At 59.3% G+C, this 11815-nt stretch overlaps 1 protein-coding gene across 1 annotated transcript; it reads right to left on the bottom strand.

Moving 5' to 3' along the window:
• Nucleotides 1-3408: 3408 nt before the first annotated feature.
• LOC138113321 (maestro heat-like repeat-containing protein family member 7) lies at nucleotides 3409-8534 on the bottom strand. Its single transcript, XM_069021478.1, has 15 exons — nucleotides 8405-8534; nucleotides 8079-8143; nucleotides 7820-7969; nucleotides 7486-7634; nucleotides 7011-7158; nucleotides 6593-6780; nucleotides 6357-6494; nucleotides 5981-6095; nucleotides 5671-5808; nucleotides 5286-5462; nucleotides 4999-5154; nucleotides 4738-4839; nucleotides 4244-4346; nucleotides 3966-4022; nucleotides 3409-3670 (listed from the first exon to the last, which is right to left on the bottom strand). The coding sequence occupies exons 1-15, from the start codon at nucleotides 8532-8534 to the stop codon at nucleotides 3471-3473; spliced, it is 2016 nt and encodes a 671-aa protein (XP_068877579.1). The 3' UTR covers nucleotides 3409-3470.
• Nucleotides 8535-11815: the final 3281 nt, after the last annotated feature.

The following is an 11815-nucleotide window of genomic DNA, read 5'->3' as shown; positions in this document are numbered from 1 at the left end:
CAAAGGGCCCTTGGACACCCTGTCCCATTCCATCCCATGGTGACGGTGGTGCACTGTGTCACAAAGAGCCCTTGGACACACCTCCACGTGCCCTGGGGACACCCCCAGCCCACCCCAAGTGGCCCAGCTTGCAAGGAAGATGTTCCACTGAGTGTCTAAGACAGCCCAACAGGAACTTTAGGAAGAGCTCAAACAATGAGCAGATGCCCCCCTGCTCTGCCTGCTCAGGGCAGCACAAGGAGCCCCCATGGCTGCTGGTGCAGCTGCAGCAGGAAGGGCACAGGGCCTTGCACAGAAGCTGGCACAGCCTCTTTGGGATAAGTCCCACTGTGTGGCTGTCATAAACACAGGGGCGTGACACAGACACAGGACGTGTGGGCCAGGGCGCAAATGCTGCTCTGACCCCGGGGCCCCGGGGAGCGCTGAAATCAGCAGGTGTGGCAGAGTCCCCGCCGAAGCAGACCTGCCAGCCCCCCGTGCCCTGGCAGCGCTGGTGCCCGTCTCCTGCCCCAGAGACCTGTGCCCCCGGGGGGCTTCTCTGCCAGAGGGCAGCCAAGGCCAAGGCGCAGTGGGGGCTGTGCTCCTTCCTACAGGGGGCTGTTGGCAGGAGCACCTGGAGCAACTGGTGGCAACACTCGGTATCTGAGAGGAGATGTTGCTGCTTCCTGGAATGAATTTTTTCGTGGAAGGGATTAGCAGTAGCACCAGAGCATCACCAGCTTCTGAGTTTCACAGGACAATTAGATTGTACAGAGACACTGTCATGTTTCCTTGTGATCTTCTGTCTGTTTTCCTGGGAAAAACATTAGCCCAGTCTCTGATGTTCAACACTCCAGTTGCTGCGCGTCTGTCTACGTTGCAGCTGATGCAAGGCAAACATTTCCTCCGGCCCCAAAGAGTCGTGCCTGAAAAGCCACAGAGCCATATCTACTTTAACTTTTTTTTTTTAAAGGTTTTCAGACCCTGCTGATCATTTTCAAGGTTTTCTCCCTATCCCTAGGGCACATTCTCCAGAAGTCCTCTGGGATATCCTTCTGCATTTAGTGGAAGTCACCTGCAATGACCAGTTGAACAAAGCCCTGGGAACACTTGAACTCCTGGGTGAAACTGGGCAAAACATTATTCTCCCACATCTAAAGCCAAGTATCATCCCCAGTGTCACACCCTGTCCCCTGTAAGTTTACTGATGCCGTTTAAAAGGGGTTACCAATGAAAACAAGTTTTAATATTTTTGTCATTTCCGCACTGGCATTAAAATCCTTGACCAGAAAAATCAGATGTCAAAATTTCTAGGATTCTTAAATAGCAAAGCCGTCTTTTTCACCTCTGGATTTTAGAGTCTCTGGGCAGTCTCACAAGGTTTTAGACACTCCATAGAAAGTCCCTGGTGTTCAGCTATACCTGTGCATCAGCATATACTCCTGATTATTACTTTAGTCGGGAGCAGAAACCCAAGAATGAGCCAAACAGGCTGTTCCAAGCACTGTGTTCTCACGTCCTGCACAGCAGTAACTGGGAATTCAAGAATGGATTCAGAAGTCTCAGGGTGCACAGGAAGCCACAAAGACTCGGGGATGCTGAAATGGACCAGCCTGGAGCCTGTGCCTGGGCTGGACAGGGCTGAGCTCCAACCATGAGGTCTTACAAAGGTTGAATGGACATACCAGGTCCCATTGGAGACTCCTATTCCAAGTTCCGTGAGCTACAAGATTCAGCTTTAACCAGCTGATCTTTTCCTCTTAGCTTGAAATCCAGGAGGGGAAAAGGTAAACATGGCAGCCAAGCGTTCTTCCAATTCTAGTGACAGGTGTGCGTGCACACCACCTGTGCCCATGGCGGGGTGGCTGGAACTGGATGATCCTTAAGATACCTTCCCACACAAAGTGCTCTGGGATTCTGTGATTCCCCAAGTGGAGAGCAAAACTGAGCCATATAAGTCCCTGCTTTTCTTCAGCGCCTGCGGCTGCTTCCTTTCTTCCAAGCAAGTCCAGGACTTAGTTTCGAAGCTCATGCACGTTGTCTGTAAGGTGCCTGCATGGAGGAGAGGGACGGCAGCTGCAGCGCAGGGCTCGTGTCCCATCAGAGTCTCGCTCTCACGATGGCACCAATGCTGCTGCCTTGGGACGCCTGACTGGAAGGCCAGTCTGCCCTCAAGCACAGCCACTGAAGTCAGTCCAGGGGCACAGGCTGCAGCTGAAGCTGCCAAGCATTGCTGTGAGGCTGGCGAGTCAAGAGAAAGCCATCATGGCCAATTCTGCTGGAGCCTTTTGCCAAACCACGTGCAGTTGTGCCCACAGTATCCCCCGTTTTTGGCATCCCGGCTGGCCCGGATGCCTCGTTGAGCAGGTGCCGGCGCTCGGGCTCCTGCTGTTCCTGGGCACACTCTGGTGCCGTTTCTGTGGCATCCAGAGCCGCTTTGGCAGCAGCAACTCGGCAGCCCTGCTCGAGGAGACATCGCCGTCCGTCCCATGGTGGCAGCAGCTGTGTGGGCCCGGAGCTCTTTGTCAGGGGTGTCTCGGCCACAGCACCGTGGCCTGGGCAGCCGTGGGGACCTGGGCTGGCTGCCAGCCCTGCCTCTGCCCATTGCCCCTCACCAGCAGCACCCCGTGGCTGTGCCCCGGCAGGGCCTGCTTGCCCTCCTTGTCCGCAACCAAACCAGCCTGGGCAACATGCAGGTGTCCCCACTTGTCTGCTGAGGCCCAGCCCCAAGGGATTCTGCCGCAGGCCTGGGAGATGCATCAGGGAAGTGCCAGAGCAGATGGGTGGCAGGAAGAAGGCCGCTGCCTGGGGGCTGCTTATGGCCTCTGACACCCAATTCCTCAGGCCTTCCCACCAACCCATCCACTCAAGTCCTCCTGTCCCATCATAGCCTCCTGCCACCCACGCCCATGTGCATCCCTCTCATGCTTTCCCGCTACCTTATCCTGTCAGGCCTTCACAGCACCTCATCCCTCCATGGCCTCCCACCGCCCCTTCCCCTCCAGGCCTTCCCCAGGCCTGCCCGGTAGCGGTGCAGCCCTGACGGAGCTCCAGAGGAGCCGGATCAAGAGGCACCTCGGAGCCCTCAGCAACCCAGGCAGCAGCGCACGGGCCGGAGGACACAGATGGCGGCTCCTGCCTGGGACAGGGCTTGTGGCCATCTCCCGGCACCAGTCCCGCAGGGATCCCCGCAGCTCCAGCCCCTGCGTACCCGCTCTGTCGGCAGCGTTTAGGCTTCAGCAGACCCACCAAAGGCCAAGGAGCTTTTGGCCACTTTCCCTTCCACACCGCACACTTGGGCAACTTGCTGAGCACAAGCAACCCTTTTCCCCTCTTCCCCATTGGCCTGTGGACACTGGGCACCAAAAGAAAGCTCCTGAACCTCTGTGTATGACAACAGCAATTTAATATTCCTACAGTGGGGTGAAAGGAAGTGCTTGCAGAGGAGAGCTGTTCCCCGCAGGTGGCCCCAGCAGATGCAGCCTCCCGGATCAGTTCTCCACAGGGCTCCAGCAGCTCAACCAGCCACCGCGACACAGGGAAGGCCGTGACTCCCAGAGCCGGCGGAGTTGATCTTGCATCTTCTGGTATCGGGAGATGGGAATCCTCTGTACAGCTAGGTGGATGTACAGCGTTTGAAGGGCCAGGCTTGAGATGGCGGGGCTGCTGTCATCTGTCATGTGCTGAAGGGCTGGATCAGAGAGAAACAAAGCCACAGTCAGAGCCTGGATCTGCGGGGACCTGAGGAGACCCTCCTGACAAGTCCATCCCACCCAGCTCTTGCCATGGCCTGGAGGAAGCAGGCAGAAGACAACAGGATCAGCTGGAAGGTGCTGGCCATGAATCTCCCACAGGCCCCTGAAATGTGCTCTGTGCTCTGCCCACGCCGCCCCTCGTCCGCACAGGGAGCAGAGCCCTCCGCAGCCGGGGCAGGGATTGCAGATCCCCCCACCAGCTCCCGCTGACAGCCCGCTGCCCTCACTCACCCCCGCAGATGACCCGAACCTCTCGCTGCTGCTCTCTCAGGTACCGCCCGGCGATGCCTTGGGAACACAGAGCCTGTCACAGCCCCAGCGGCACAGCTGCCCCACACCGGCGCTGCCAGCCCTGAGGCCACACGACCTCCTTCCCCAGCAGCGCTCGGCGGCGCCCGAGGGCAGGCGGGGCTCCACGGCCCTGGGCCCGGATCCCGCAGCCGGGGCAGCAGGCGGGACCGGGGCCGAGCTGCAGCGGGGCGGGGAGGGGCCCCGGCCTCGTGGCTCACCAATGAACCTGACGGCCGCCTCTCGCAGGGACTCCTGCGGGTTCTCCAGGTACGGCAGGGCCAGGCTCAGGTGATCGGCCGCTCGGCTCCTGTCCTCTGCCAGCTGCAGAGAGCGCCAGGAGGGAAGGGTTGGCGCGGGCTCAGCCCCTTGGCCGGGCGCTCCCTACGGCCAGCACTGCCTCCCCTGCCCGCACAGCCCCGAGGCCCGGCCAGCAGCCGCTGGCGCCGGGCTTTAGAGGGGGCAGAGGGCCCGGGAAGCCACGATGTCGCCCCGCCCCACAGCCCAGCTGGGTCGGGGCTCCATCAGCACCTGGCTTGGGGCCAGCGGAGCCTGGAGAAGAGCCCGCGCGGCCCAGGGAAGGGAGCAGCGTGTGGGGCACAGGCTGGCGCCCCTGGGTGCAGCACTGGGCAGGGGCCACAGCAACCAGCCTCACACACTGAGCGCCGGGGGCAGGGGGCTGGAGCTGGGGCTGGGGCTTCCAGGCTGTCCTTACCAAGCACTTGCCAAACCTCCACATCTGATCCGTCTTCACCAGGTGCTCAAGATCCCTCCTCTTCAGGAACCGTAGTGCACAAAGCAGCGTTTCCTGAGAGGCCTGCAGAGCAGCAGAGACCCAGAGATGGCACCGCAGCCCAGGGTACAGGACCCGTGTCCCTGTGCCAAGGCCAGGAGGAGGCTGGAGCCCATGAGATGCCAGGGCAGGGAGACAGTCGAGTCCCCTCCCATGGGGACGCCAGCACCCAGGAGTCCTCACCTCTGCCACGTGCCTGTTCTCATCATGGCAGTTGAAGAAGAGTGGGAGCAGGCTCCTCCTCACACACCTCTTCAGGAGCTTTTTTCCCTTTGCTGCTACCAACTTCATCACCTCTTGGAAGAGGTGAATGGAGAGCAGCTGCACAAGGCTGTTGTCCTGTTGGAAAGGAAGCAAAACCCCTCCATATCAGCTGCTCCAGGCTCCCCTGTGCACAGGCCCAAAAATCCACAGGGCACCGCATTTCCAGGCAGCACCCAGTGCCTGTGGCTGGGGGCACAGAGCCTTACATTGTCGAAGAGTTGCCAGAGCGCCTCAGCCAGCTGCAGGGCGATGGGGCTGGGTATTACGACGTCTTTGTGCGAGAGCAGAAAGCTGAGTACAGTGGTGGTCATCTCAATGATGTCTTCATCAGCATCCCACAGTAGGTCTCCAAGGCTTTTGGTCAGGCTGTACATTCTTTTGGCCTGTGCGGAACACAAGGCTGTGCAACCCCACCCTGCTACTGCAAGGCCCAGAGGCCAAAGGCCTGTCCCGAAGCACTCGGGCAGCTGAACAACGACACAGGAGAGCTGGGAGCAGCTGCCTCAGCACCTGAAGCCCAGCCAAGCCCAAGGGGCTGCTTTCCCCAGCCCCACGCTGCCAGCACGGCTTCAGCTGCTGCCCCCTTCTCACCATTGAGGGATCCTTGCTGAGCACCATGAGGCCTCTGAGCACCAGGCGACGCATCTCCCTGGACCGGCTCTGCAGGTGCCTTTTCATGATCTCCAGGATGTTTTCACCACATTCATTCAGGTCCAGGCACTCCAGGACCTGAAAGGCACAGGGCAGTGACAGGGGAGCCGGCCAGCAGGAGCTGGGAAGCGCACAGGGCTGGGCCCAGGCAGCAGCACAGGGCGCGGGCACCGTCCCAGGCAGCTGCGGCTATGGGAGGGCAGAGAGCTGGGAGGCAGCTCAGTGAGGCAGCGCTGGCTATGAGGCTCACCTCCACAAGGAATGCCATGGCAGGCAGTTCCCAGTCTGAAATCTCTTTGCTGAGCAGGTCGAGGAGGCAGGATACGATGCTGCAACACCAGATTACAGAGACGCAGCGCATCTCCCTGGTGGGGGGAAAAAGGCACCATTGACCCTGAGCCGGGTGGGCAAACCTCTCTTGGGACTGATTCACAGAGGTCTGGTCTTTCCCAAGCATCCTGTGGGCGCTTTGGGAGGCGGCTGTTCCCGGGCACCCTCCTGTCCCAGCCTTTTCCAGTCTGCTCGTCCATCCCTTGGTGACAAGGCCTTCTCGCCCATGACCACGGGGACTGTGTGGGGTGTCCTGGGCACAAAGGAGAGGGGTGGTGGGGAGAAGGGGGTCTCACCTGGCCAGCAGACCCACGGCATAGTGGTGGGTGTTGGCACAGAGCAGCATGTCCCAGCCACGCTTGTGCTCCATTGCCATCACCACGTGCTCACACTGCAGCTGGCAGAGCAGGGCCTTCAGGGTCTGCAATGTGAACCTGTGTGAAGAGCAAAGCCCAGGTCACGCTGGGAGCCCTGGCTCCTGCCCCGGGGGCATGGGAGGGATGGGAAGACTGGGGGCACTGGGATGGGGCACCTGCTGGGGTTGGTGGCAAGGCCATGTTGCTCCTGGCATCGCTTCCAGAAAGTATCAACCTCCTCTGGTATATCCAGTGTGCTGATGTAAGCTTGGAAGAGCAGACGCAGAAAGAGTTGGGGGAAATATTCCAACACTACATGTGGGCACCAGGTCAGATTGAAGAGCCTCCACAGTGTCACAGTTGCCTGCAAAAAATAAAACACCCAGTGTCGAGACATCCATGTGACTGGGCCCAAGCACACGAGGGAGAGGCCAGGGGAGACGCAGTGGGAGCATCCCGGCCTGGTGCTCCTGAACCTGCCCCCTAACCCAGGTTTCCGCCCAGCACCTGAGGCAGGGAGGTGCAGTTGGGGGGAGGACAGAGAGCTGCTCGAGAGGTGCTGGGGGCGAGCAAAGGCCAGTTCCAGAAACTCACAGCCAGGACAAAGACATCTGTGTCATCGCCATCAGAGGTGCGTGTGCTGTGCTCTGGCCAGTTCCCCAGCACATCGAGGAGTAGCTGCAGTGCCAGCTCCGCAGTACCACTCGAGGACATGATTGTCATCCACATGGTCGCAGCAGCTCTGTGGGGTCAGAGCTCTGTGTCAGGGGGGCATCAGCCACAGCACCGTGGCCTGGGCAGCTGTAGGGGCCCACGCTGGCCATCAGCCCTGCCTCTGCCCACGGCCCCTCACCAGCAACACCCAGGCAGCCCAGCCCTGTGGGTACAGGCCCCTGAGGGGCAGGGAGGGAGCATGGCAGCAGGCTCGGGGACTGACATGCCAGGGCTGGAAAATGGAGGAGCCAGAGGGTCCTGGAACTCTCCGCCTGTCTGGCGGTCACCAGGGACAGGCTCTACAGGGGGACAGGCCAGTGAACCCTAAGGCATCAAGGCAGGTGGGCTGCTGTACCTGTCATACAATGGGGCCCAGCGCAAGAGAGTCATCAGCACATCGGAGGGGTATTCCATGGTCAGCTGCAGAAGGGGCTTGTCCAGCCTGTGCTCAGCAGACTCATTGGCTGTGAGCCAGCGGTGGATGTACCTCACCATGGCTGGCACCTGGACAAGGCACAGGGAGACTTGGAGAGCTGCCAGAGCAGCAACTGCCCCAGCTTCCCCTGAGAAGTGCTTCCCTTCCCACCACACTGGGCTGGGCACCTCAAAGGCTGAGGGAGCCCAGCAGACCCGGCTTGAGGCACCACGCGATTCCTGGGGCGATCAAGACCTGGCCACAGGCTGCTTACTTCCTTTGGATTAGAGACACCCTTCTCCACAAGCAAATCCAGCATGGCAGCACCGGCCTCGGCACTGAAGAGGTGAAAGTTTGCCAAGACCCCAGTGCCCACGCTGGTGGTCTCTTCCCGCCAGATGCACATGATGAATTCACAAATCATCTGCAGGAGAAGGGCAGGAAGAGAGGGATGTTCCATGGGGTGCTGCCAGTGCGGTGCTTGGCTGAGCAGCGACAGCAGGCCCAGCCCAGGTGGGGATGGCTGCAGGTACCTGCGCTGTTCTGCGGAAGCGGCCACGGGCGGGGTTGTGCTCTTGTGTCCGGTCCACGGCTGGGTCTGGTAAAGAGCGAGCGCAGCCAGAGCTGAGGGGCTGCAGGAGAGGCCGGAGAACACAGCCCAGCCCTGCGCTCCCCAGGCAGGGACAGCCCCGGTATGCCCAGGGGATGGAGCATGGCTGCTGTGGGGGGCTCTGCCCCGGCCCCTCTTCCATCCTGTCCATGGGCACATCTCCCCAGGGGACGGGACAGGATGGGACGGGACAGGATGGGGCCAAGCTGGCTGCAGGCACCAGCCCTGTGGCCCAGCTCTGTCACTCACCCTCCTGTGGCAGCAGCTGGAGCTGCTCCAGCTCTTGGGGCTGCTGTGCTGAGGCAGCTCCAGAGCCGCCTTCCTCCTCCTCCTTCACCCAGGCCGGCTTGGGCACGCTGGCGGGGGGTGTTTGCTCCATATCACTGTTTGGAGTTATGACTGTTTGCAGGAGAGATGCCTTGGAAAAGCTCCAGATGAGCAAGTGCTGCAGTTGTGCCTCGCAGGCACCTGCAACAGAGAAGCCTCGGGAAGGCTATAGGACAGCAAGTCCCGCAGTCTGTCCTCGAGGGCACCTGCACAGGTAACACCTCGGAAAGGCTCCGGGTCGGCAAAGAACAGCACTCTGTGCGGGGGCTCCTCACAGCACCGCTCTGTTCTGTCCTATCCTGTCGTGTGCTCCGAGCACTGTGGTGTGGCCGCGTCACCGCCAGCACCTATGTCAGCACGTGTCACAAAGGGCCCTTGGACACCCTGTCCCATTCCATCCCATGGTGACGGTGGTGCACTGTGTCACAAAGAGCCCTTGGACACACCTCCACGTGCCCTGGGGACACCCCCAGCCCACCCCAAGTGGCCCAGCTTGCAAGGAAGATGTTCCACTGAGTGTCTAAGACAGCCCAACAGGAACTTTAGGAAGAGCTCAAACAATGAGCAGATGCCCCCCTGCTCTGCCTGCTCAGGGCAGCACAAGGAGCCCCCATGGCTGCTGGTGCAGCTGCAGCAGGAAGGGCACAGGGCCTTGCACAGAAGCTGGCACAGCCTCTTTGGGATAAGTCCCACTGTGTGGCTGTCATAAACACAGGGGCGTGACACAGACACAGGACGTGTGGGCCAGGGCGCAAATGCTGCTCTGACCCCGGGGCCCCGGGGAGCGCTGAAATCAGCAGGTGTGGCAGAGTCCCCGCCGAAGCAGACCTGCCAGCCCCCCGTGCCCTGGCAGCGCTGGTGCCCGTCTCCTGCCCCAGAGACCTGTGCCCCCGGGGGGCTTCTCTGCCAGAGGGCAGCCAAGGCCAAGGCGCAGTGGGGGCTGTGCTCCTTCCTACAGGGGGCTGTTGGCAGGAGCACCTGGAGCAACTGGTGGCAACACTCGGTATCTGAGAGGAGATGTTGCTGCTTCCTGGAATGAATTTTTTCGTGGAAGGGATTAGCAGTAGCACCAGAGCATCACCAGCTTCTGAGTTTCACAGGACAATTAGATTGTACAGAGACACTGTCATGTTTCCTTGTGATCTTCTGTCTGTTTTCCTGGGAAAAACATTAGCCCAGTCTCTGATGTTCAACACTCCAGTTGCTGCGCGTCTGTCTACGTTGCAGCTGATGCAAGGCAAACATTTCCTCCGGCCCCAAAGAGTCGTGCCTGAAAAGCCACAGAGCCATATCTACTTTAACTTTTTTTTTTTAAAGGTTTTCAGACCCTGCTGATCATTTTCAAGGTTTTCTCCCTATCCCTAGGGCACATTCTCCAGAAGTCCTCTGGGATATCCTTCTGCATTTAGTGGAAGTCACCTGCAATGACCAGTTGAACAAAGCCCTGGGAACACTTGAACTCCTGGGTGAAACTGGGCAAAACATTATTCTCCCACATCTAAAGCCAAGTATCATCCCCAGTGTCACACCCTGTCCCCTGTAAGTTTACTGATGCCGTTTAAAAGGGGTTACCAATGAAAACAAGTTTTAATATTTTTGTCATTTCCGCACTGGCATTAAAATCCTTGACCAGAAAAATCAGATGTCAAAATTTCTAGGATTCTTAAATAGCAAAGCCGTCTTTTTCACCTCTGGATTTTAGAGTCTCTGGGCAGTCTCACAAGGTTTTAGACACTCCATAGAAAGTCCCTGGTGTTCAGCTATACCTGTGCATCAGCATATACTCCTGATTATTACTTTAGTCGGGAGCAGAAACCCAAGAATGAGCCAAACAGGCTGTTCCAAGCACTGTGTTCTCACGTCCTGCACAGCAGTAACTGGGAATTCAAGAATGGATTCAGAAGTCTCAGGGTGCACAGGAAGCCACAAAGACTCGGGGATGCTGAAATGGACCAGCCTGGAGCCTGTGCCTGGGCTGGACAGGGCTGAGCTCCAACCATGAGGTCTTACAAAGGTTGAATGGACATACCAGGTCCCATTGGAGACTCCTATTCCAAGTTCCGTGAGCTACAAGATTCAGCTTTAACCAGCTGATCTTTTCCTCTTAGCTTGAAATCCAGGAGGGGAAAAGGTAAACATGGCAGCCAAGCGTTCTTCCAATTCTAGTGACAGGTGTGCGTGCACACCACCTGTGCCCATGGCGGGGTGGCTGGAACTGGATGATCCTTAAGATACCTTCCCACACAAAGTGCTCTGGGATTCTGTGATTCCCCAAGTGGAGAGCAAAACTGAGCCATATAAGTCCCTGCTTTTCTTCAGCGCCTGCGGCTGCTTCCTTTCTTCCAAGCAAGTCCAGGACTTAGTTTCGAAGCTCATGCACGTTGTCTGTAAGGTGCCTGCATGGAGGAGAGGGACGGCAGCTGCAGCGCAGGGCTCGTGTCCCATCAGAGTCTCGCTCTCACGATGGCACCAATGCTGCTGCCTTGGGACGCCTGACTGGAAGGCCAGTCTGCCCTCAAGCACAGCCACTGAAGTCAGTCCAGGGGCACAGGCTGCAGCTGAAGCTGCCAAGCATTGCTGTGAGGCTGGCGAGTCAAGAGAAAGCCATCATGGCCAATTCTGCTGGAGCCTTTTGCCAAACCACGTGCAGTTGTGCCCACAGTATCCCCCGTTTTTGGCATCCCGGCTGGCCCGGATGCCTCGTTGAGCAGGTGCCGGCGCTCGGGCTCCTGCTGTTCCTGGGCACACTCTGGTGCCGTTTCTGTGGCATCCAGAGCCGCTTTGGCAGCAGCAACTCGGCAGCCCTGCTCGAGGAGACATCGCCGTCCGTCCCATGGTGGCAGCAGCTGTGTGGGCCCGGAGCTCTTTGTCAGGGGTGTCTCGGCCACAGCACCGTGGCCTGGGCAGCCGTGGGGACCTGGGCTGGCTGCCAGCCCTGCCTCTGCCCATTGCCCCTCACCAGCAGCACCCCGTGGCTGTGCCCCGGCAGGGCCTGCTTGCCCTCCTTGTCCGCAACCAAACCAGCCTGGGCAACATGCAGGTGTCCCCACTTGTCTGCTGAGGCCCAGCCCCAAGGGATTCTGCCGCAGGCCTGGGAGATGCATCAGGGAAGTGCCAGAGCAGATGGGTGGCAGGAAGAAGGCCGCTGCCTGGGGGCTGCTTATGGCCTCTGACACCCAATTCCTCAGGCCTTCCCACCAACCCATCCACTCAAGTCCTCCTGTCCCATCATAGCCTCCTGCCACCCACGCCCATGTGCATCCCTCTCATGCTTTCCCGCTACCTTATCCTGTCAGGCCTTCACAGCACCTCATCCCTCCATGGCCTCCCACC

The sequence above is a fragment of the Aphelocoma coerulescens genome, chromosome 7 (assembly GCF_041296385.1).
Source record: "Aphelocoma coerulescens isolate FSJ_1873_10779 chromosome 7, UR_Acoe_1.0, whole genome shotgun sequence".
Taxonomy (NCBI): Eukaryota; Metazoa; Chordata; class Aves; order Passeriformes; family Corvidae; genus Aphelocoma; species Aphelocoma coerulescens.
This window is presented reverse-complemented; position numbering and strand designations above follow the sequence as displayed.